We start from the raw sequence: 24,323 nt of genomic DNA on the forward strand, positions 1-24,323 counted from the left end.
TAATCGATTTCTGCCTGACAGCTGCGAGTTGGTTTAACGATGCTACACAGCAGAACATTTTCAAAAGCTGAGGTGTGCTTAAAGGAGAGTGCTGTCAGAGGGAGAGACAACGAGACAAAGTGTTTATGCTGGACTCTGTATGAAAAGCCAGAGGGCTTTTAATTTGAAATGAGGGTTTTTTATATTTGAAATGAGGGCTTTTAATTTGAAATTGGGGCTTTTAACTTGAAATGAGGGCTTTTAACTCTGCTGTGTTGGATGTCAACAGTGATCAGAGTCTGGAAAATCAAAGAGTGTCAGAAAGGGGAACCTGTTTGCCCGACATCCTGTCCAGACTACAGGTGTGTAAACTCCCTATCGTTTCTGTGCTGCGTACAGTCGGGTCTAAAAGTTTTGAGACCACATAGAAAACCTTTTGTGTGTGTGTGTGTGTGTGTGTGTGTGTGTGTGTGTGTGTGTGTGTGTGTGTGTGTGTGTGTGTGTGTGTGTGTGTGTGTGTGTGTGTGTGTGTAGGAGCTTGTCTATGAGATGGAAATGACCGAGCTCTCTGGCAGCCATGGCAGCGGAGCTGATGTGTGTGACTTCCTGTTCGAGGTGGTGTCTCAGAGATGCTCCCCACCAGTGACCTCAGCACCACCGAGCGTCGTCAGCGCCGAGCTCAGCCTGCAGCGCACACTGCACGCATGGAACAGGTGCACAAATATATCACCAAGTATTGTAATGTGATGTGTAATAACTGTTTATTGTCTTTTTAAAATGAAATGAAATGACAAGTTAGTTTGGACTCGAGCCAGTTGGGGTGCAGCTGTTTGGCCGATCAGCGAGTGGAGCCACGCGTACGATGGTTTCACTGCAGTATCTTTTTGCCAGGGCCTATGGGAAATTTTGAAACGAGTTTTTTCCCCCCTCACCTGTGCTGTGCTGTCAGACCGCGAGCAGGACGATAACAGATGATAAGATTAATTAAACCTCCTTTTCGGTCTCAACGGTTCACTACCTGTAAACCTGAAACCCTCCTGCGTGTCTCTCAGAGTGCTGCTGGCTCTCCCGGCCGTGTTGTTCATTAAAGTGAAGGCTGAAGGAGGCAGGACGACTCTGGACTGCAGCAAGCTGATAGAACATGTCAACCAGCATCAGGTGAGCTGCTGAATTCCTCTCTCTTCCACATCGGATCAGTTTTGCGCGACAAATGTACTCAAACTCTTTCTTCGTCTGCATTCATCTCCTTCTGCTGATGCATCAGAGGAACGTGTGCTGTCCAGCCGGCTTACTGCCCTGCCATCTAACCACACACTTCCTGAGAGTGAGAGTCATTTTACAGACATTTTAACATCTTACACTGGATGAAATTGTTGATGTATTTCACAGAGAACATTAAAAGAATAAGTGTGTTCTCTGTGCTTCCTGTTCAGGGTCTGTTGAGTGCCGGTGGACGTTGTGGACGTCCAGAGGAAGAAGTTAACAAAGCCTGGTCTCACATCAGCGTCCGCTGTCCCCTGCTGTTGCTCTCCACAGTGGTACTGTCTATTTTCCATATAGATAAAAGGGATCTTTACATATTGACTCGTACGGACTTCAGACAGATACGGAGTTTTGCAGCTTGAATTTGAAAAAAAACCATCGTAAAATTAGATAATGAAAAGGTGACCAGAGGAGAAAATAAATTGTGAATACATGCCAAGACACACTGTATTTCCACAAAATGTAAAGGCTGAAATGTTCTTAGCCCGTCACATGGGTCTAAAATCGTGTCCGGTACATATCAAACATAATTAGGTGCCACTTTCTCCGATGCTACTGCAACAATCTGCCCTGTGTGTGTGTGTGTGTGTGTGTGTGTGTGTGTGTGCGTGCGTGCGTGTGTGTGCGCGCGCGCAGCGCTGGTGGCAGCGCGCGTCTCCTGCTCTGACGTCACTGTGGCGGCGTCTGCGTGACGGAGAGTTTCTGCCCGAGCAGCTGCAGCTCCTCTCTGACTGTCAGCGCTGGGCCTGCAGGTAATAAACCACCGACTGTTGACTTGAGTCACACCTGGATCCAGGAGGCTTATCCGTACACGGGAAAATACATGCAAAGTCAAATACATTCATTTACTGAGAGAGCATATTTTAAGACAGCACACGTTGACCAAAGTGCTTTACAGAGATGTCAAAAATGATGGGGACTTTTTAAATGATGATTACAATCAAATACTCCGGATACACATTGGCAATCAAAACTTTGGAAACCTACTGATTCAAGTGTTTTTATTTTATTTTCACTATTTTTCTACCTTATAAAACAAATGAAGTTTTTCTTATTTCATCCCTACTTGTTCCTCTTTGTACTTTTCATGCAGAATAGGTATTCCATTATATTCTTTGTGGTATTAAAAGTACTTCAAAAGTCTTAAATGTAACTTTGGTGGACCCCGCAGAAACCCCGTGTTTAAGTGCTTTTTAATTCGGTCTTTTCTGTAGTTTGGTGAAAGGCCAGATGTTGCAGATGCCTCCAGCTGCAGCGCTGCTGTTGGCGGGCAGCCTGCATCGAGCCCGGCGAGGCCGTGAGGGAAACAACCAAAGCTACAGTGCAGCTCTGCGTTCACTGCGACCAGAGAGAGACACGAAATGCAGACAGGTGAGAGTGCAGAAGGATCCGCTGTGTTTGTCTTTTAGAAAACGGATTCTTTTACAGCTGAATGCGAAACTAGAAAATAAAATGTTGATTTTTGAGTTGATAATTTGTTCAACTACTTGATTAATCAAATAATTCATTTCAGTCATTGTTGTGCCTCCACAAACGGAAAATTCAAACGTAGATAATCCAAAGATTTGACACATTAACCTGTTTCTGTCTCACTTCTGCTTCCAGGTGCTTGTTTTTCTGCTCTTCCTGTGTGTGAACGACTACCTGTCAGCTCTCCTGAATGCTCAGGTAACTGACCTTTGACCGTTTGATCTGTCCTGCCTCACTCACAAAGTTCATTAAGAAAAGTAATTGATAAGTGAAACACCCCTTCACTTGCACCACTCACTTGTTCGACCGAGCACCAGACTGTTTTTAATACTTGAAAAATCAGGAAGTCCTTTAAGCTCCAGACAAAGCACGGAAACAATGCGATCAATTCAAAAGAGCAGAGTAGGAGAAAAGATGATCAAATGTGTGGTGTTTATTTATTTATTTTTTTTGCTTTTGTTTTACGGTTTTCCTGGTTGTTCTGTGTGGATGAAGAACGATGAAGAGGAAAGGAATTCGTGCGCAGAGCTCCTGACCGTGTTGGTGGACTCGGCCGACTGGCTGCTCATCTTTAAGTCGAGCGGTACAGCGTTCATCTTCTCTCGCTCACGTAGTCATTATTCTAGCAGACTAAATCGAATGCGATTTGTTGTCAAACTGATGTGCTGTATCTTTTCGTCCAGAGCAAGGTGTTTATCAGTCGGTTGCCATGGTGACGTCAGATGAGTTTACTCGTCTAATGCCCTGGGCTTTCTGCAGGTGAGAGGAACAAACAGGAAAGCAAACTGTGTTTATTATGTCAAACATTTAACTGTCAAACTCGTAGATCTTTTTTTTTTTTAAATTTTTTTTTACATATATTACATATGATAGCACAAACAGCTTGACGAGCACCAGGCAGTTTATAACCAGGATGCACATGATGCATCCAGAATGTATGTATTGATAATACGTGAAAACACATTTTTCCGTCTGACTTCTCGACATATTACTTCTCGTTATTCCTATAGTTGTACTCTTTATGGTGTGTGTGTGTGTGTGTGTGTGTGTGTGTGTATGTATGTGTGTGTGTGTGCGTGTGTGTGTGCGTGTGCGTGTGCGTTTAGCCTGCTGCTCCAGCAGAGCGCCGAGCTGCACCAGAGAGCTGTGCGCTGTCCGGGCTTCCTCCATACCGCCATCGTCTGCTACATGAGTGCGCTGCAGCTCTTCCTGGACGGACACAGACCCACGTCGGCCTCCGAACCCCCCGAGAAGCAGGTGATGACGCGTTAACCTGTTTCTGCATCCGCTCACATCAGACTCGCGCAAACACCGACGCCCCCTATGAACTGTGCCATCAGGTGGAGCCCTCTCAGATCCTGAGTCGCACCCAGAGGTTTCTTCTCGGGGCCTTCTCGCGTACGTCTCCGACAGCGCTCGCCTCCAACCGGCTCAGACAGGTAACCGGGCAACATCATCATCCTTCGCATCCCTCTCGCACTCCTCTGACTTCATCGCTCCCTTCCCGTCCGGTCTCTCGACCCCAGCTGGAGTCCCGGTGTGCAGACCTGGACCCGGAAGTGGCGGCCGCTCTCTCGCTGCACCTCGACCCTCCCGGCCTCAGCCCGGAGATGGACTTCCTCTGAGCAGCTGAGTCTCTTTCACAGTGTCGCTAACAGACTATTAATGGAGGTATTTATTCTAAGAAACGTGTTCGTTCTCAAACAACACTTCACTGTTCAGATTTAAAAAAAACAAAAACAACAGTTGATGTTCAGCAGTTTGTAAAAAAAAAAAAACGTCTACATTTTATTTACATGTCTTTTTGTACATAATACACAGTTTATTACACACATGTACATCTGAAGCCCTTTCACTGCTACAATATGGAGATAAACTCTTAAGAGTACTTAGCATTGTAATAACTTAATAAAAACAGTGACCTAATAAAACTAGACCGCATCTTATTGGAAATCATTCTGCACAACAATATGCTTTACATTTATTAGGCAATAAAAAGTATTGCATCATCGGACTTGCACCGGCATGTTTATAGGTTTACACAGTCTTTAATATGTAGCTGTAACAGGTGTACATCAGCTAGCAAATAGAAATATTTGTAGGATAACAGTGCGGTGGACCTGAGAGCTCGACGCGCTGCCGCAGACATGCAAACAGATGAAACACAAACAAAGGAAACGACTTCAATCACAGATGAGCTTGATTCATTTTTACGTCTTTAACACGTCAGAAAACTATAACATGTCGGTAACAGTCTCCGTAGCACAACGTCAAATCATTAAATATCTTGTTTTGTCTAAAACCTAAAAAATAATAATATTTGATTTACCTTGATGTTTTTTTGTTTGTTTAAAAGACGACTTGCATGATTAACTGATTGCAACATTTTTTTTTTAGATATTGATATAGTTTTTGCTCGACTATTACACTTCTCGGCTAATCACTGTAGCTCTGAAACCCGGTACAGAAACACTGCAGCTGATATGAGGAAACAGATTTTGTTAAATAACAAAATAACCCACATTTCCATCAAGCACCTACAGATGGCCGACTTCTATAATTTAACAACAAGCATGTTCTAGACGTGTTCATCCCTTTCTAGTGTCCCACGGAAACATTTTAATCTGCTGTTATTTGGCAGCTTTATTGGTTGTATTTGGTTTTGTTTTCTGTATTTTTTTTCTTTATCCTGCAAAGAAAACTTGGTGAAGGTGTTTTCTCGGTCTTTGCTTGACTTTTGTCTGTTGGCATGTGTTTTTTGAAACTACCGTGGGGAGCTCTCAGTCGACAGGCAGTTGTAAACTCATCTTCACATCGGCTCTGTAACAGAAGCACCACGAGTGGTTATCATCATTTCAAGTTATAATCCTTAAGATTTTCATGGACTCAAACCAGTTTTCTTTATTGTGATATGTATTGTCACCACTTTTTCAGCAATAGCCAATTGTCGTATTTATATTCTGTAATTATCTTTCTCTACATCCAGCATTACTGTACAAATTTTGCTTCGTTTCGGCTCCGTAAGTTTACATAAACCTAATATTTCCTACTGTTGCTGTTTCACATTAAAACGCATGAGGATTCTTTTATTGTGAAGCAGTCACAGGAAACTCAATGTATTTGTTGGCGCTCAAAAATACATCTACAAAACTAGACAATGGCCATTTTAAGGATTGTTTTAAACAGCTGATCAGCTTTAAAAAAAAATGCAGAGAGAAGTGGAAGAAACTTTTCTCAAAGTCACACTGCACAGAATTAAAGTCAATTGTAGTTATTTTGAATTTTGAATACGCGCATATAGCCCTAATTAGTTTTGTATTTAGTTTATAAAGAGACAAAATACTGATTGAAATCATGATTGGTAAAGGAAAAACTTTCTGGACACATCTCTGAGCCCTAATTGCTCATCTGCGATATTTCTGACTGCTCAGCGAGTTGCTGCTGTGGTGTCACCAGTTAAACTAAAATCTTAAAGGTTACAACTTTCGAACCCAGGAAAACATTTCTTTCTCTTCCGCTGCAAGCTAGAAGAAAGTATCTTACTGTGAAAACAGTATAACAGTGGTTCTTCTTATGGAGGCCATTATTAGTACGCCCCACCTGCTGCTTGTCAGTGAGGGGAAAGTCTCATGAAACCAAAACTTGTGGTCAGAAAATATCTTGACGATTAGATTCATTCTGGAATGAAGATCAGTTCCTGAAGACTTTAAAGAGCTGCTAATATAACGGATGGTAAATATCAGCTGATTGGTCACGTGTCCATTAAATCGAAACATCGTGGTCGGTTGGTGTTTTCTGTGAGCCAGTGGAGCCACAAATCCTCCTCCACCCGTCCCACAGTTTATGTACCTGTGCAGCAGAGCTGGACCGCCTGCCGTCATCTGTCCTGGTCTTGCTGAACCACCTCCCCGGTCAGTGTGATGGTGTGCAGGTTGGAGTACGGCGGCTGCGGCGGCGGCGGCTGCTGTTGATGTTGATGTTGATGTTGCTGCTGCGGCTGCGGCTGCTCGCTGCTGCCTTTCTGAACCTCGGTCTGAGTCAGCGGGTGCACCATGGACATGTGGACGTTCAGGTTGTGGGCCTTCTCGAAACGCTTCCTGCAAATCAGGCACTCGAAGTCCAGGTCGGCCTCGGCCTTGTGTTTGGTCATGTGGTACTTTAGAGACGCTCGCTGGCGACACTGGAAGCCGCACACCTCACATCTGAAGCGGAAGAAGAGACGCATCAGGTACAACTTTAGGACGGTTTTATTCCCAGCTCCGTTAGGGGAGTGCCTCCAGGCTCGGCCCTCGGCCCACTACTATTCTCCATTTATTTGTTGTTGTTTATTTCAGTTTCCATTTTCATGCAATTAACTCCCAGATTTATCCCTCGTTTGACTCCAACACCACAATTCGGCAAAACAAATCTGTTCTTTAAGGTTTGTCAAATCTGGTGGAAACCACAGAACGTTTTTTTATGTAGCAGGTTATCGAGCGTTAAAGTCTGCGTCATCGGGACTTACTGCAGTGGTTTGGCCCCTGAATGCCTCATCTGGTGAACTGACAGGTGTTTCCTCTGTTTGAAGGTTTGACCGCACTGGTCGCAGATGTAGTTCCTCTCCTCTGGAAACACAAAAAAACCAAACACGAGCCAAAATAAACACAAACACACCGACGGCTGCTTTCTTCGACACGACACATCCGTCCAAATTCAGGAGCAAGTTAAGGCTCAGATGACTCAAACTCATCCAACCACTTCAAAACAAGTACAGCAGGTGTTTGCACTTCATTTACAAACAAAAAGTCAAAAAAAAAAAAATTGAAACTCACTTTGAGGGAACATTCAAATATACGCCTAGGCGACAGCCACATTGTCACTTTCAGATAAATAATCGAATGGGTTAAACAATATGCGGTTAGAAAGGTAAGAAGCCACGCTCAACTTTTACACCCTTAAAGCCTAAGAATGCCAGTTGCTAACCAAGGGATGCTAGTGGATGCTGGCTGCAGGCCTAGGGATGCTCTAGACGGGCCTAGAAATGGCAGTTCTTACCCTATAACCAGCTGTTATAAGGCTCGCTTGCAGAAAGATTTTTAAGGAACTTTTAAATATTCACTGTTTGTAACATGTTATATTGTAACTGACCTCAGGACGCTGAACTCCCCTGCAGGAGTCTGTTGTTATTCTTCCTACAGTTTACGTTGTGGTTCAGTAAACACTTGGGAGATTTTTTTTTTTTTTTTTTTACATTTTTAGGCAATGGATTAAAACAGATGCATTTCCCCCTACAAATATAAAATACACCGTCACTCTCAGTAATGTTTTCTAGCAGCGGCCCGTCAGACACCGGAGAGATCAGCGGGTCAGTCAGCTGATGACCATCTCGGTGGATCACTGAGGTCTGTGAAGTAACCCAGGAAAAGGCCGGTGAGGCTGAGCCGCCGACTCTTTCTGCGGACCTCACCTGTGTGGATGAGCTTGACGTGTCTCTGCAGGTAGCGGTCGATCATGAAGACCTTGTTGCAGCCGGGATGAGGGCAGGGTCGCTCCCTCACCTCCTCGTGATGCTCCTTGATGTGTTTCTAAAAAAAACCCACCAAAAATGAAAAAGAAAAAAAAAAAAATGATACACAAACTTTCTTTTGGTCCAACGGTGAGACTGCTTGTCGTGAGTTTCACAGAAAAGTGAGCGGGGTGTTTTGATTCAGACGTGAGATCGAGACGTTAAACTCATTTAACAGGAACGAGCGAACGGCTGAAAGCGGCGAAGTGAAATTGTGACTTCTGACCTTCAAACCATCGGGAGCTCTGTAGACGGCCGTGCAGCCCTGATAGGGACACTTGTAGATGTTCGGCAGCTCCTCTCTTTAAGAAAAAAAAACAAAAAACGTTTTTATTATTACATTATAGCACATCACGTCTTCTGCTGATGGAGGTCGTGTATTTGTGTCAAAACGGCCGTCAGTACGCACGCTTTAGGTTTGAACTTGTTCTTCCAGCCCGGTTTGGGTCCGGGTTTCTTTTTGATCTTGGGCTCTCCGGGGGCCTTCGGGCTTCGTCTTCTCTTGTTGGGGACGTTCACTCTGCGAGCTCTGGGAGGAAGAGAGGCGGCCGTTTTCAAGGGCACTTTTGTTGTTTTTAGCAGGGGGCTGTCGCGCGGGCTAAATTTACATAAACACTGTCAACTCCCTCAGCATTTACGCAGACTTTATCCCTGATAAAAATGCTAAAACGCTCATTCTGTGTTCCCTTGTGTCCAAATGTTGGCATTAGTGTCTCCTGTTAAAAATGTAAAACACCTTCGTGCTGAAGCCAGCAGGACTGTAAACACTGCAGGAGCTGCTTTCTCTCAAGTAATAGTTTAAAGTAAGTAGGTCGTTACGATCCCCGAAGTAACACTGATTTATTTTACATCCCTGTTCAGAAGGAACGACCTTTTCCACCCACCTCTTGTCTGAGTACGGCTCAAACAGCTCCTCGTCCGACACGCCTCCTTTTCTACTCTCCTCAAACTCCTCCTCGGACACGACCCTGGACACAAACACAGAGTTACTGTGGATGCGGTGCACTTTATCAGTCTCACTTTAAACACTGAGAAGACTGGCAGGCACCAAAAAAAACTTGTTGTCGACGTGAGGTAATGTTTGGTGTTTCTACATCAAGAGAAATGACAGAATCGAATGAAACACGTGCAGTCGTGAAAAACAAATAATGCGAAAGTGTCACTTCAAAGTCACTTTCTGACTTTTTACAAACCAAACAGTCGATTAATTAAGAAAATGACCAGCAAATGAATCCTTTAGTTACATTACTTTTGCAAAAAGTAGTTAAAAATGCTGCAATTTCAATCGAGTAATACAACTAATTTATAACAATTGACATTAGTATTCTCAGGGGACACGTTTCTGCACGGATTACATTCTCCTCATGACACTTACATATTTGAATGAATGAATTACTTTTACTTAGATTAAATATTTTCACAGTTGTATTTAAGTGAAGTATCTGAGTTCTTCCTCCACCACTGAACTGACTAACCTGTCAGACAGATCGCTGTCAGCAGTTCTGTCCTCCAGCTGAGCCGGAGCAGGAGACAACGGCTCCTCGTGACCTTCAAACTCTTGAGGAGAAACAAGGAGAGACCACAATTATGTTAAGATACTGCACAGTGGTGAGTTCTGAACATCTGTGTCTGTATCTAAAGTTTGGTAACGCTTTAATTTTACGCTTTACTTTATTTCCCAGAAAAATGCTTCTCATCATTTCCTAAAAACAAATTAGCTGTAAATTCCCCAAAAATGTTCACGTCCCGCTGCACAACGTAAACTCGGATCCATTCATGCAGAAATGGACCCGTGTCAAACGCTGGTTCGACGGGAGGATCAAGCCGAAGCAGTCGGACCCCCGCAGACACTGTGTTGGTTTGAATGTGATCTCATGAACCGTAAACAGTCTCACCTTCAGCGCAGCCGGTCCAGTCCTCCAGCGCCGAGCTCTGCGTCTGAGCCGTGACCGCGGGTCCACCGCGCTGAGCCAGAGTCCTCAGACTTCCTGCTGCGGTCCTTCTGTTCCCTCCGGGCCGCACTTCTTCACCGTCCTCCTGCTCCTCCTCCTCCTCCTCCTCCGACATCGCCACGTCACCATTCCCGCTTCCAAACGCTCCGCTGCTGGAGTTCACCGCGTGGCCCGGATTGGCAGCAGCGGCGCACCGAGTGTCCATGATGTAGCTGTGACCGTCGACGCAGCCCCACACGGCCTTAACGGAGCCCCAGCACTGACCCTGCAGCACCTCCTTCAGGTCGGGGCAGGAGCGGCAGGCCTCTCCGTGGCGGTGAGCCCAGGACACCAGGCTGTGGAGGCACTTCGGGTCTGAGGTAAAGGATGGAGGTGCTGGAAGGAAACAGAAGAATACGTCAGCATGGTCAGTTATCTTTATCTAACTTCTATAAGCAAAGAGGACATGACTTACCTGCTGAACTATGGTTTACTGAGGACTCTTCACACTTTGTTTTCTTCCTAATAAAAAACACACACAAAAAATTGGTAATATTTATATATTTCTGCTAGAGAGACATTCTTTCACACCTTGGGTAGATTTTTTTCCCTTGGACTCACTGGCTTTTGAGGTTCCCCTTCCCAACAGGCGGGAGGTTGACTGTCTGCAGAAACCTGATCAGGATGCTGTGGCACTTGTAGAACTTGGCGTGGCATTTCTTGCAGATAAACTCTGACAGCCGGGGGTCCCGGTCCAGCTGGACGCCGACCAGTCGCTGGAAGTCCGTGTGGAACAAAAGGGGCGAATGGGCCGCGGCGTCCGACTCGTCGTCAACGAAATCGAGGGAATCCCGAGGCCACTTGTTGAAGGCGTTGCGCAGGCTGCGTGGGGAGAACTTCCCATGGCAGAGCCGACACACGGCGGTGGACAGTCGACCTGTTGGCAGAGACGACGGACCTGGAGTTTACGTAGGTTACCTTTACTTTACCCTCCGAGTGTCTCTGCAGTCCTGAAATACTCTGAACTCAAGCGGGAGGGAGACGAGTGTCTGGCAACCGCTTCGAATAAACAGCCACTTTTTTTGTTTTGTTTTTGTTTTTAACTGAGTTTTGTGAACCTCTCACCTGAAGATCTGGACTTGCTCTCCGGCTGTTTCTGCGCGTCGTCAGCCGGCGTCACGCCGCAGTCGGAGTTGGCCGTCTGGTCTGTCGCTACGTCGTCGCGGTAGAAACTGTCGGCGGTTACAGGAGCAGTCTTACGAGGTCTTCCTCTGTTTCCGGGCGGCCTCTTCTCCTCGACGACGTTCGCCGCCGCCGCCGCCGTCGTCGTCCCGCTGGTCTGCCGCGACGCCTCGGATGACCGTGGACGTCTGCTTTTCTTCTTCATGGTTTACGGTGTGGTTGGGACGGCCAGCAGCTGAAGAGGTCAGCAACGTAAGACAGCGAGTTTATTTTGTTTTTATATTTCAGTGTACTGTTACTTCTCTTTGCACAGACTGCGTTTGGAGATCGACACTGCGAGACTTTTTTTTTTTTTTAAATTCTTGTTGTGGACAATCTGAACGCAGCAACTGACAACCGCCTTCCAGAAGTGTAGGAGAGACCTTATATCTGGTAGTTTAAACTTCTAATATGAAAAACAAAATGCTTATTCACAAGAGCTGGTTATGGACTGAGAGAATGAGATGATCGTTTTTTAGATTTTTAAAGAAATCAATTCAAAATTGAATTATTGATTTCTTTAAGTCAAAAGTGTTGCTAAAGTCGTTAAATGTAGAAGAAATTCAAGTTTCCAGACTAAATCCTGAGAAGCATTTTCGTGTAACACCGGTATTAATTTGATGCATCTGAAAGGAAACTAATATATTCTGGACTTTTTTAATCGAAAATAGAGAAATCGGTGCGAATGTTTGATTCATTTTAATTCCAATTTAATTTCATTCTAAATTATTTTACAGGTCCTCATTTCTTTGACATGTTTTCCAGTCTTCCCGTGTGCTAATATTTACTTTATGATTATTTATTTAATTTAATTTAATTTGTTGGAACAAAAAAAAAAACAGAGAAACCTAACCTGAATAAATAGTTGCCTTTACATTCAAAAGCCTGGTTAAATTGTATGATAAACAAAACCTGGTAATGACGTCACCCTTAATTTACAATTCTATAAACAAACATAAAAGAAAATCCGGGATATTTTATTATTGTTTTCTACCGTTAAATTCAACCAGCTAACGTTAGCTGGTTAGCTCGAGCAGCTACCGAGTCACAATACAGCCGGAGTTTACAATTCAATTAGTTCAGCCTGCAAGCGGAGCCTACCGTGAGGGTATTTAAATCCTAGAACCGGGACAACATGTTGGTTTCAACAGAAAAGATGGGTTTCGCGAGCCAGAAGAACAAGCTCCGGGACTTCAGCGCTGCTGCCAGTTGTAAACATTAGAACCCGGAAGCGCTACCGGACGAAACACAGAGGGGAAATATTACAGCGCGCCCCCTGCCGGCCGCCGAGACGTGCCCCCGAGAATAGACTGCGTTCAAAAAGTGGCGTCCCCAAACAAAATATTTAGACCCTATGGTGAGACCATATTCCCCACAGCATTTTCCAAAAATATAACCATCTATTTACCCATTTTTTTTTCATCCTCAAGTTTGTTTCTCAAACAATAAAAATCCATACTTTTTAGAGTTTCTTCTGCCTCTGCTGTTCAACTTGACTTTAAACCATTTTGCAACAACAACATATCACCTTAGAAATCCATTAATTTACCCATTAATTCATCATTTTATTTACGGGGAAAATTAATGGATAGAATCAGTGATTAAAAAAAAAAATTGTCTTTTAAATTGCCTTTTTTTTTTTTGTTCAAAGGGGCAAAAAAAAATAATCATACATTTTTACCTTACATTTTGTTTAATGTAATTTAATTAATGTCCATTGGTCAATTGAAGGTGTCACTTTTAATCAAAAGACTTTCAACTTTTACAGAAACATTAAAGCCCACAAAAAGTAAAGTGAAAAATGTCATTATAAGATAAAAACTGGTAGAATGTGACATTATGAAATGAAAGGTCACATTTTAAAGTAAAACAAGTAACATTATGAAATAAATCACATAAAATGTAAAAAAAAAACAAATATTTGGAAAAATGCCATAATATTAAACTTAACAATAGAATAAAAATGAAGACCTATCATTTTAAATACATTATTTTTTACTTATCTTCCACCATTTATTAATGTGTGTATTTATTCAATATTTCTGTCTACATACATGCTTCATATCGTGTACCCATACTGGGAAAAAAATAAAAAATAAATACATAAATAAATCGAAAAACATGATTAGATGTTTTTAGATTTTTTTTTTTGTTGTTGTTCCTGTTTTGAGGCCGCAAGACACATTTCCGTGTTGCTTTGGCAGCTCATCTACCAATAGATGCAAGTCAAGAACAGATGACAATCAAAAGGAAATTCATGGTTTCTGAGATGCATGATGGAAGAGATTTAAATAGGCCACCGATTGGGGTTTGTGTTTTCATCTGGAAACAGCTGTGATAAGATCTTGTGAACATTACGCTGCTTCTATCACTTCAGTCTGCAATACACAAATTTGAATTAAACAGGGGAACTGACTAATGACGATCGAGTGATGTAGTTTACCCCGGAGGAGGCAGAGTGGGTGGTTTTTGGGTGTGTATTTATAATCCAACCACCATGAATTGTTCTTTCTTAGAAGAACCGATATATTTTTACACATTTTTGTTCCCCTTTCAGGGCTAGTTTCCTGTATGGTTGTGTGCACACCATACAAGGCAGATAACCTGCAACTTACAGCAAAAATACAAAGACAAATTATCTCTATTATCAGCAACTAGATTGACTGGAAAGGTATTTATTAAAAAGTGAGGAATGACACTTGGACAGCCACGCATCCATAAACATATTGATTATGGTCATGTTGTCCTGTAGGCCTGCAGAAACACCTCTTTATAACCTTTTAAAAAACCTTAGAAACACAAGCAAAGATTGGATTGTCATGAATTTTATCTCTGGTATTTTAGATTTTATATATTTTATATCATATGTATTATCATGTTTGTATGTGTGAGTATATATAGGTCTGTACTTGTTACTTTTTTTTTTTTATCCTATTTGTATTGTATTTATTGTTATTCATCTTTTATGCCTGTACTTTCTATCCTTAAGATGCTGTGATGACAAATTTTCCCCCACTGTGGGGAAAAAAATACTTGTCCTGACCTGACCTGTCCTGACCTGTCCTGACCTGTCCTGACCTTCCCTTTTACTGCAACTTCCCTTCATCTGACTGCTGATGAGTTAACTTAATTTTGGATGAAAAAACTGAAATCACAAACGTTTCGGTTCCCCAAAGGACAGTATTTATATTACATTATTACATTTCATTTATCTGACGCTTTTATCCAAAGCGACTTACAATAAGTGCATTTCAACCACGAGGGTACAAAACCCAGAACAACAAGAATCAAGAAAATACAATTTCTTCAAGAAAGCCAAACTACAAAGTGCTATCAGTAAGTGCCATTTTAAGTGCTACTAAAGTGCTACTATTCAAGGTAAAGTCTGAAGAGGTGTGTTTTTAGTTTGCGGCGGAAGATGTTCAGACTTTCTGCTGTCCTGATGTCGGTGGGGAGCTCATTCCACCATTTAGGAGCCAGGACAGCAAACAGTCGTGATTTTGTTGAGAGTTTAGCTCAGTGAGGAGCAACAAGCCGATTGGTGGAAGCAGAGCGGAGGGAGCGGGCTGGGATATAAGGTTGGACCATGTCCTGGATGTAGACTGGACCCGATCTGTTCGCAGCACGGTACGCAAGTACCAATGTTTGGAAACGGATGCGGGCAGCTACTGGTAACCAGTGAAGGGAGGAGGAGGAGGAGGAGGAGCGGAGTAGTGGGAGTGTATTTAGGAGGTTAAAGACCAGTCGAGCTGCTGCATTCTGGATGAGCTGCAGAGGTCGGATGGCACTAACAGGTAGGTAGGTAGGTAGGTAGGTACTTACTTTATTAATCCCCAAGGGGAATTTTTTTTCGCTACAGCAGCATTTATAGATTCAGGACAGCAATAAAATAACAGTAAAAAATATTAAATATAAAAATGCACAGTATATACAGTACATATAGTACAGTATATATATATATATATTATATTTAAACAAACAAGAAACACAGACATGTTATTGTTGTGTGATGGATTTTGCCAGAGGTGAGTTATTGTACAGTCTTATTGCAGTGGGCAGGAATGATCTCCTGTATCTGGAATGATCTCCTGTATCTGGAATGATCTCCTGTATCTGGAATGATCTCCTGTATCTGGAATGATCTCCTGTATCTGGAATGATCTCCTGTATCAGGAATGATCTCCTGTATCTGGAATGATCTCCTGTATCAGGAATGATCTCCTGTATCAGGAATGATCTCCTGTATCTGGAATGATCTCCTGTATCAGGAATGATCTCCTGTATCTGGAATGATCTCCTGTATCTGTCCTTGTGACAGCAGCTGGAGGAGTCTTTTGGAGAACGTCCTCCTCTGTCCCTGCAGCAGGTGGTGGAGAGGGTGGTCAGGATTATCCAATATGGATAATAGTTTGTTCAGCGTCCTCCTCTCCACCACCTTTTCCAGGCTGTCCAGTTTGCAGCCAACGATGGAGCCGACCTTCTGAACCAGTTTGCCAAGTCTGTTGGTGTTGCCGGCTCCAATGCTGCCAATGTAGACCTGCCAGGAGGGAGTTACAGTAGTCCAGACGTGAGATGACCAGAACCTGGACCAGAACCTGGACCAGAACCTGCGCCGCCTTCTGAGTGAGAAGGGGACGTATTCTCCTGACGTTGTGCAGCATGTATCTACAGGAACGTGTTGTTGCAGTGATGTTGGCAGAAAGAGAGTTGACTGTCGAGTGTCACGCCGAGGTTCCTAGCAGTCAGGGTCGGCGATAACAGAGTTGTCCAAGGTAGTAGTCAGGTCGAGGGTGGGAGAGTCTCCCTGGAAGGAAGAGCAGTTCGGTTTTGTCGAGGTTGATTTTCAGGTGGTGTGACGACATCCACTGAGAGATGTCAGTCAGACAGGCAGAGATTCGTGCTGCTACCTGTGTTTCAGATCGGGGAAAAGAGAGGATCAGTTGGGTGTCATCTGCATAGCTGTGGTAGGAAAAGCCATGCGAGTGAATGACAGAGCCGAGAGAGTCGGTGTACAGAGAGAAGAGGAGGGGACCCAGGACGGAGCCTTGAGGGACACCAGTAGTGAGAGGACAAGGTTCAGACACAGATCCTCTCCAAGTTCCCCGGTAGGTGAGGTCGTTGAGGTAGGATGAGAACAGGGAGAGAGCAGAACCTGAGACACCGAGGTCCTGAAGGGAGGAAAGAAGGATCTGGTGGCTCACTGTCAAATGCAGCAGAAGGTCTCGAAGGATCAGGACAGAGGACAGAGAGGCTGCTCTAGCAGTGTGAAGCTGCTCAGAGACAGCAAGGAGGGACGTCTCTGTTGAGTGGTCTGTTGGAACCAGACTGGTGGTCAAGAAGGTTATTATGGTGGAGATAAGAGGAGAGTTGATTGGAGATAGCTCGTTCGAGAGTTTTGGAAAGAAAGGAGAGACGGGTCTGTAGTTGTTTACATCAGACGGGTTGAGGGGGGTTTCTTCAGGAGAGGGTTCAGTCTCGCCTCCTTCAGAGAGTTCAGGAAAGCAGCCAGTTGACAGAAGTGTTGACGAGATGGGTGAGAAAAGGAAGAAGGTCTGGAGCAATAGACTGGAGAATGTGAGATGGGATGGGGTGAAGGGGGCAGGTGGTGGTGGTGGTGGTGGTGGTGGTGGGGGGGGGTTACCAAGGTGAGAACTTGATTGGGAGACGGGGGGGGGGGGGGTTGAAGAGGAAAGCGAAGGGGATGAAGATGAAGATGATGGACATGTAGTTATAGAAGCTGGGTTTGAAAATGAGGAGCATATGTCATCAATCTTTTTAGAGATGAATTGTCCTGACCCGACCCGACCTGACCCGACCCGACTTTTACTGCAACTTCCCTTCATCTGACTGCTGACGAGTTAACTTAATTTTGGATGAAAAAACTGGAATCACAAAGTTTCGGTTCCCCAATGGACAGTATTTATATTGGATGCAGGGTTGAGGTACTGTCACAGCGAGGCAAGAAGAAGAAGAAGATCATCACCTTCACCACCTTTTCACAAACAGCATCATGAAGACTCTCTGCTTCTCTCTGGGGCTGCTGCTGCTCACAGTCTGCTGCTGTAACGCCGAGTGTGAGTGTTCGATCCTCCTCGTATTTTTTCAAAGGATTCTCTCTGACATGTTTTTTTGACTGACTTTTTCCTTCTGCCTTCCCTCACAGCCAAATTTCGGGGGAGCGTAGGCGGTCCTGGAGACTGCTGCTTCTCCTTTATGACACGCCCTTTACCTTTAAAGCGCATATCTGGCATCTCAATCACCCACAGCTCCTGTCCGCGGCCGGCCTTCATGTGAGTTTGGGCTTCATTCTTTCTATTTTTCTTCATGTGACTGGTGATGAAATGATGAACAGAGAGACGGATCATTTTCAATGAATTATACTTCCATGAAAACTCAAAGAAAACAGGGTGAATAAAGTGATTTTCTTAATTTTTTTTTTTGTCTTCAGAGTCAAGACTGTCACAGGAAAAGAGATCTGCTACAGTCAGACTTTCCAGTGGGCTGAAAACGTCTTTCGACTCCACATCATTGAACTCAGCGAGCAGCAGCAGCGAACATCTACTATTGTCTAAAACTGTGATAAATCCTTGTCTGGTTCAACAGGCTCAGATGTGAAGACTTGTTTTTTTGATTTAAATAAAACACGATTGATTTAAAGAGAGTCCTTGGTCGTTATTAGTATTTTTTATGTGTTTTTATTGAGCTCAGAGAATGAATATTTGTAAGAGTTATCAGACAACAGTTGGTCAGTGGTTGACCTCAACAAACGAAATACGATCTGGATATCACTGGGAGGTTCATATCTGTTTCCATTTCGGCTTTGTTGTCGTGGACTCACCTTTAAAAACTGTTAAACCACTTTCTGAGGCTGCTGTCAGATTTTTTTTTTCCAGGTTTATATGTAAATATGACAGATATGATGTGGTTGAATGAAACTGAGTACATTTACTTAAGAACAAATTTGAGGTGTTTGTACTTTACTAGATTATTTCCATTTCATGCAACTTCACTTCTACTCCAATAAATCCCAAGCAAATATTTAACTTTTTACACCACTACATTTGTCTGACACCTTTTGTTACTTTTAAGTGATGGAGAAAAATCCATCTCTTCTCTGTATTTACCATTTTCTATGTGTGAAAAGACGCTTTCAACAAAGGAACTCTGTCTACTGACAACAATCTCTCTTCTTCACCACCTGGCTGTGCTAATCTACTAGGCATAATAATCCCAGAATGTCCCAAGGTGTCTCTCGCCCTTCTGAAGGTTTTTAGGTCCACATGAAGATTAGCAGAGATGCAGTTCTCCCCCAAGGGCGGGGGGAGAGGAGAAGTCATAAAAGGAAACTTAGACGAGAGGTTGTTGTTCACTACTCTGCAGAGCTTACTGAAGTGATGCTTGTGGACCCAAATGCATTTGTTCAAATAAACAGTTGCCTTTGTTGTACCTGAGACTCCGGCTTTGTGTCACAATAATTTACCTGACATACTTTGGGGCTCATCTGGGATCCCAACAACTCATCCAGGAATCTGAGTTACAGAAGTCCGGGCTGCTGAAAACGTGCACGAATGAGTCCAGGACTCCTAAACAAAGTCCTCTGCCCTGAAAATCTGTGGTTTCACTTTGGACAATTGAGAGGCCAGCAGCTTGTGACTGGAAACCTGGAGGAGTGACTGGGATCCCATAAAAGGGAAAAAGAACAACCGGACTTAGGTCAGTAAACGCAACCCAAAATACCAGGAGTATTTTATAAGTCTGGGACATATTTTTTGAAGTATCAGGGATACTCATCAGTTTACAATATATCCAAAAGAAAACGATTCTGTCGACATGGGTAACTGTAAAAGCACAAAGAATGAAGGAGCAGGGGAGAATAAAATATGCACACAAATGAAGGATAAATATGGGCCAGATGTTGCAATAGTTCTGCCCAAATGGCATAAATTGTTCAAATTTCCAAAGGAAGGAAGCAGAAATCAAAGAAGCCCTGGAGGACCTGGAACACCCCTCTCAGACCGGTTTAGAGGGGCTGAGATCGTGGAAGGCCTGACCAGAGTGGTGCAAAATTATAGGCCAACCGATCATGAAATCCAGAGGCTGATATCTGCAAAATTAAAGATGGACTAGCTGGATGTCCAGGGCGACTGGGACCCCAGACAGAATAACGAAGACATGATGCACCAAGAGGGCGCCGCCAGTGAGTACCAGGTCCCCCTGACGGCTCTACTTGATCGCATACGGGACCACTATCGGCAGACAATGGATTGGAAAAAGATACAGGACTGTCTTCAAGGGCCGGGTGAGTCGTCCTCCACGTATTTAAAGAGACTGAAGAAAGTTTTCGACGCTAACTCTGGCATACAAGTGACCGGTACTAACCGGACCAAAAGGACCGACCGGGACCGGGTCGGGAGGAGCAGGCATGACTGACCTCGGACCCACGAGAGACCGCTGACTCAACACCAGCTGATGTAGATGCAACACACACAGAAAAAGGAGACATAGAAACACTGTTGTTGCAAAACCTGGCTGCTATAACATCCCCTGCAGTAATCCCCTGAATATAATCGTAAATGGAAAAGAATACGATATGTTAGTGGATTCAGGGCCATCGAGGAGTGTAATAAGATGTACAGAACATGAAATACGGTCTGGAGAAGATACGGGAGAAGAAAATAATAGGTCAAGGTGCAAATGGTATGCCTAATGTGTTAAGTGCCATGAAATAACCTCTGTTGTGATTTGGCGCTATATAAATAAAATTGAATTGAATTGAATTGAATTGAATTGAATTGAATTGAATTGAATTGAATTGAATTGAATTGAATTGAATTGAATTGAATTAATATTGAACCAATAACAGATGATGTGGAAGTCATAGATCCGGAAACCAACATATGTGTAAAGCATAAAGGGTTGTTATCTAAAGTCTGCCCTGTACATCTCATGGGAAGGAATTTGATGTGTAAATTGGGTATTAGTGTAATTTGTACACCAAAGGGGGTAGAACTAACTCGCCCAAGTGTTTATTTGAAAAAATAAATACTGTTAAGTATATTAAACTTAACAACAATAGAATAAAAATGAAGACCTATCATTTTAAATACATTATTTTTACTTACCTTCCACCATTTATTAATGTGTGTATTTAGTCAATATTTCTGTCTCCATACATGCTTCATGTCGTGTACCCATACTGAGAATATTAAATCATGTTTTTAGAATTTTTGTTTTGTTTTTGTTGTTGTTCCTGTTTTGAGGCCGCAAGACACATTTCCGTGTTGCTTTGGCAGCTCATCTACCAATAGATGCAAGTCAAGAACAGATGACAATCAAAAGGAAATTCATGGTTTCTGAGATGCATGATGGAAGAGATTTAAATAGGCCACCGATTGGGGTTTGTGTTTTCATCTGGAAACAGCTGTGATAAGATCTTGTGAACGTTACGCTGCTTCTATCACTTCAGTCTGCAATTCACAAATTTGCATTAAACAGGGGAACTGATTAATGATGATTGAGTGATGTAGTTTACCCTGGAAGAGGCAGAGTGGGTGGTTTTTGGGTGTGTATTTATAATCCAAACACCGTGAATTGTTCTTTCTTAGAAGAACCGACATATTTTTACACATTTTTGTTCCCTTTTCAGGGCTAGTTTCCTGTATGGTTGTGTGCACACCGTACAAGGCAGATAACCTGCAACTTACAGCAAAAATACACAGACAAATTATCTCCGGTCCGGTCCTGTCCTGTCCTGTCCTGTCCTGTCGTCTTTCATATGTTAGACAAAAGTATCAAGACGAACATACTTTACTGTAGCTGTAAGAGTAAGTTATGGGAGGAATAGATGGACATTTTGGGAAATATTCAGCTTTGTTTCAGTTGGATGAGAAAATCAACACCTCTCTGATGTTTGTGTGGTAAATAAAGCTGCCAGGTTACCTTAGATTTCCCTATTGACTAGAAGCAGGCGTAAACAGCGAAGGTACGACTCCAAACCTGTAAAACTATTTCTTAAAAAAAAAAAAAAAAAATCAGTTTTGTTTGCTTCGTATCCATTTATCAACGTGAAATCATGTTGTTTTCTGCTTCTGTTAAATTTACAAAATGTAATTTTTTTTTTTTAAAAGGAAGACGAGTTCTGTGAGAACCTTTAGAACAAAATATTAATTTAATTTGAATTTTATGAATAAAAAAAACTTGATGACTGGATACAATATGTTTCTGCTGTTTGTGTATGACACGTCAGTAATGACCTTTCCATGTACTCAGATATAGATGAGATAAATGCTGAGAATAATCTTTTGTTTTCTGCGGTAAAGATCATTTTAATCTCTACAACAAATCTGTGGCCTTTCACTTCACTGCAACTTCCCTCTGAGAAATGCTACCGGTGGTCGGAAAGTTTCGGGGGAAATTTTGTTTTGCGGTAGGTTTAATTTTGGATGGACAGTATTTATATTGGATGCAGGGTTGAGGTACTGTCACAGCGAGGCAAGAAGAAGAAGAAGAGCATCACCTTCACCACCTTTTCACAAACAGCATCATGAAGACTCTCTGCTTCTCTCTGGGGCTGCTGCTGCTCACAGTCTGCTGCTGTAACGCCGGGTGTGAGTGTTCGATCCTCCTCGTATTTTTTCAAAGGATTCTCTCTGACGTGTTTTTTTTTTACTGACTTTTTCCTTCTGCCTTCCCTCACAGCCAAAGCGGTGGAGTACAACGCTCCTGGAAGCTGCTGCTTCTCCTTTATGACACGCCCTTTACCTTTAAAGCGCATATCTGGCATCTCAATCACCCACAGCTCCTGTCCGCGGCCGGCCTTCATGTGAGTTTGAGCTTCATTCTTTCTATTTTTCTTCAAGTGACTGGTGATGAAATGATGAACAGAGAGATGGATCATTTTTAATGAATTATACTTCCATGAAAACTCAAAGAAAACAGGGTGAATAAAGTGATTTTCTTAATTTTTTTTGTCTTCAGAATCAAGACTGTCATAGGAAAAGAGTTCTGCTACAGTCAGACTTTCCAGTGGGCTCGAGATGTCTATCGACTCCACAGCACTGAAGGCAGCGGTCAGCAGCAGCGAACATCTACTATTGTCTAAAACTGTGATAAATCCTTGTCTGGTTCAACAGACTCAGATGTGAAGACTTATTTTTGTATTTAATAAAACACGATTGATTTAAAGAGAGTCCTTGGTCGTTATTAGTATTTTTTATGTGTTTTTATTGAGCTCAGAGAACGAATATTTGTAAGAGTTATCAGACAACAGTTGGTCAGTGGTTGACCTCAACAAGCGAAATACGATCTGGATATCACTGGGAGGTTCATATCTGTTTCCATTTCGGCTTTGTTGTCGTGGACTCACCTTTAAAAACTGTTAAACCACTTTCTGAGGCTGCTGTCAGAGCTTATCGGGTTTTCAGATTTTTTTTCCAGGTTTATATGTAAATATGACAGATATGATGTGGTTGAATGAAACTAAGTACATTTACTTAAGAACAAATTTGAGGTGTTTGTACTTTACTAGATTATTTCCATTTCATACAACTTCACTTCTACTCCAATAAATCCCAAGCAAATATTTAACTTTTTACACCACTACATTTGTCTGACACCTTTAGGTACTTTTAATATGACAGTTTTTCATTCCCATTCTGTCCAGTGAAAACCATCTATCCCCAAATCAGGTCATTTTAAATTGAATTTTTTCTAATAAACTAAAAGATTAAATGTTCTTTTAAGGGTTAAAAAAAAAAAGAAAGTATCCTGCTTTTTAAGCTAAATCAACTGTTTTAAAACCTCCTTTGATTAGCTGAAAAAAAATGCATCGTTTTTCTGAGCTTGTTGGCATTTTAAAGCTTCGTGGTTCTTACAGGACAGAAACAATCACGTGATTATCAGGTGGAACAGGATGGATGACTGCACATTAAACCAAACAACAGAACACAAAAGTTGAAATAAGCACATACAGCACTAAAGGGAGAGGGGGAATTTACTGTTGTAAGTACTTACACACTTTTACTTAAGTATGCTTTGAATGCAGGACTTTTACATGTACAGTAATCGAATATTTTCACAATGTCTTATTAATTCTTTCACTTAAGGACCCAAATTCTTTTTCCTCCACTGCAGATTATTAATGTGGTATCAGACTGTATGTTAAATGTGCATGTATCGGTTTTTGACCCTCGAGGGGCAGCGAACAACAAACATAGTCACCACATGTGGCTTATAAAGAAAGAAAAATCGTATTTACAGGTAGAGAGAGAATTAAGAAGATTAAGCCTGATTAATGTAAGTACAATAATAATTCTCTTTCTAGCTTTTTGTTCTCAACCAACTCAAACAGCTGATTGGAAAGTTCAATGACTCACTAGATGACGTCTTCACTATATCTAGCTGCTTTCTAAACTGAAGAAATTATAGCAGAAATGCATGACTTCCTCTCAGAGCACATAACATGTCAAGCCATTGTAGCTTGGTTCTGTTTTCAGTCATAAATAATGTAAAACAAGCAAGACTCATTTAAAAAAAAAAAAATCTTAAAACTGCAAAGAATATACAACATGAAGCCACGGCTTACAGTTTCAATGCTGCAAAGAAAGATTGAGTTGATGGGAAAGTTGGAGGCTGCACACAATGAAACCTGAAGAAGCGTAAACACTGTGATCTGTGATATTAATCTGTGTGAAACCACCAGCTCTGCAAATGCTCAATGCAATACACAGAGCTTGCAGCAGATCCATATCCGTACATTTCCTTATCTAGCTCGACCTGCAGCTATTTTGTCTGAGCGTCCCTGCACCACAAGCTGCTTTCTTGCTCCGATGTCACCCGTGTGATTTTAACGTGACCTTCAAAGTTGTTGCAGAACAGAAATGCTCAAATGTTGTTGATCCCCCACAGTTTTTTCT

At 42.5% G+C, this 24,323-nt stretch overlaps 2 protein-coding genes across 3 annotated transcripts in view; one reads left to right on the forward strand and one right to left on the reverse strand.

Moving 5' to 3' along the window:
• Positions 1-4,485, forward strand: part of LOC138630154 (Fanconi anemia group A protein homolog) — a 20,585-nt gene extending 16,100 nt beyond the window's left edge. Inside the window, exons 30-42 of the mRNA XM_069714321.1 lie at positions 269-341; positions 514-692; positions 1,032-1,137; positions 1,244-1,303; positions 1,413-1,517; positions 1,879-1,994; positions 2,457-2,613; positions 2,848-2,910; positions 3,208-3,295; positions 3,396-3,471; positions 3,819-3,969; positions 4,053-4,151; positions 4,239-4,485. Coding sequence (XP_069570422.1) covers positions 269-341; positions 514-692; positions 1,032-1,137; positions 1,244-1,303; positions 1,413-1,517; positions 1,879-1,994; positions 2,457-2,613; positions 2,848-2,910; positions 3,208-3,295; positions 3,396-3,471; positions 3,819-3,969; positions 4,053-4,151; positions 4,239-4,337 — 1,372 coding nt within the window. The 3' untranslated portion in view covers positions 4,338-4,485. The remainder of the gene's footprint in view (positions 1-268; positions 342-513; positions 693-1,031; positions 1,138-1,243; positions 1,304-1,412; positions 1,518-1,878; positions 1,995-2,456; positions 2,614-2,847; positions 2,911-3,207; positions 3,296-3,395; positions 3,472-3,818; positions 3,970-4,052; positions 4,152-4,238) is intronic.
• On the reverse strand, positions 4,479-12,621 carry znf276 (zinc finger protein 276). 2 transcript variants are annotated; one of them, XM_069714322.1, is made up of 12 exons: positions 12,511-12,621; positions 11,314-11,605; positions 10,810-11,125; positions 10,664-10,710; positions 10,153-10,584; positions 9,733-9,814; positions 9,142-9,225; positions 8,667-8,786; positions 8,484-8,559; positions 8,159-8,276; positions 7,217-7,316; positions 4,479-6,914 (listed from the first exon to the last, which is right to left on the reverse strand). In XM_069714322.1, exons 2-12 carry the CDS (start codon positions 11,573-11,575, stop codon positions 6,590-6,592), a joined length of 1,962 nt encoding a protein of 653 aa, XP_069570423.1. In that variant the 5' UTR covers positions 11,576-11,605; positions 12,511-12,621; the 3' UTR covers positions 4,479-6,589. The 2 variants fall into 2 exon arrangements, with proteins under 2 accessions (XP_069570423.1, XP_069570424.1); XM_069714323.1 differs by lacking the exon at positions 9,142-9,225.
• Positions 12,622-24,323: the final 11,702 nt, after the last annotated feature.

Source organism: Brachyistius frenatus, unplaced genomic scaffold (genome assembly GCF_029030835.1).
Source record: "Brachyistius frenatus isolate BFR_SWC_R1_liver_20210118 unplaced genomic scaffold, ASM2903083v1 Contig_129, whole genome shotgun sequence".
Classification (NCBI taxonomy): domain Eukaryota; kingdom Metazoa; phylum Chordata; class Actinopteri; family Embiotocidae; genus Brachyistius; species Brachyistius frenatus.

Excerpts from the sequence above, each read along its gene's own strand:
- znf276 (XM_069714322.1), bottom strand. The coding sequence starts at position 11,575 with ATGAAGAAGAAAAGCAGACGTCCACGGTCATCCGAGGCGTCGCGGCAG. Across the intron at positions 10,585-10,663 it reads AGTAAACCATAGTTCAGCAG|CACCTCCATCCTTTACCTCA; the intron begins GTAAGTCATGTC and ends GTTTCCTTCCAG. Across the intron at positions 9,815-10,152 it reads CTGGACCGGCTGCGCTGAAG|AGTTTGAAGGTCACGAGGAG; the intron begins GTGAGACTGTTT and ends TTTCTCCTCAAG.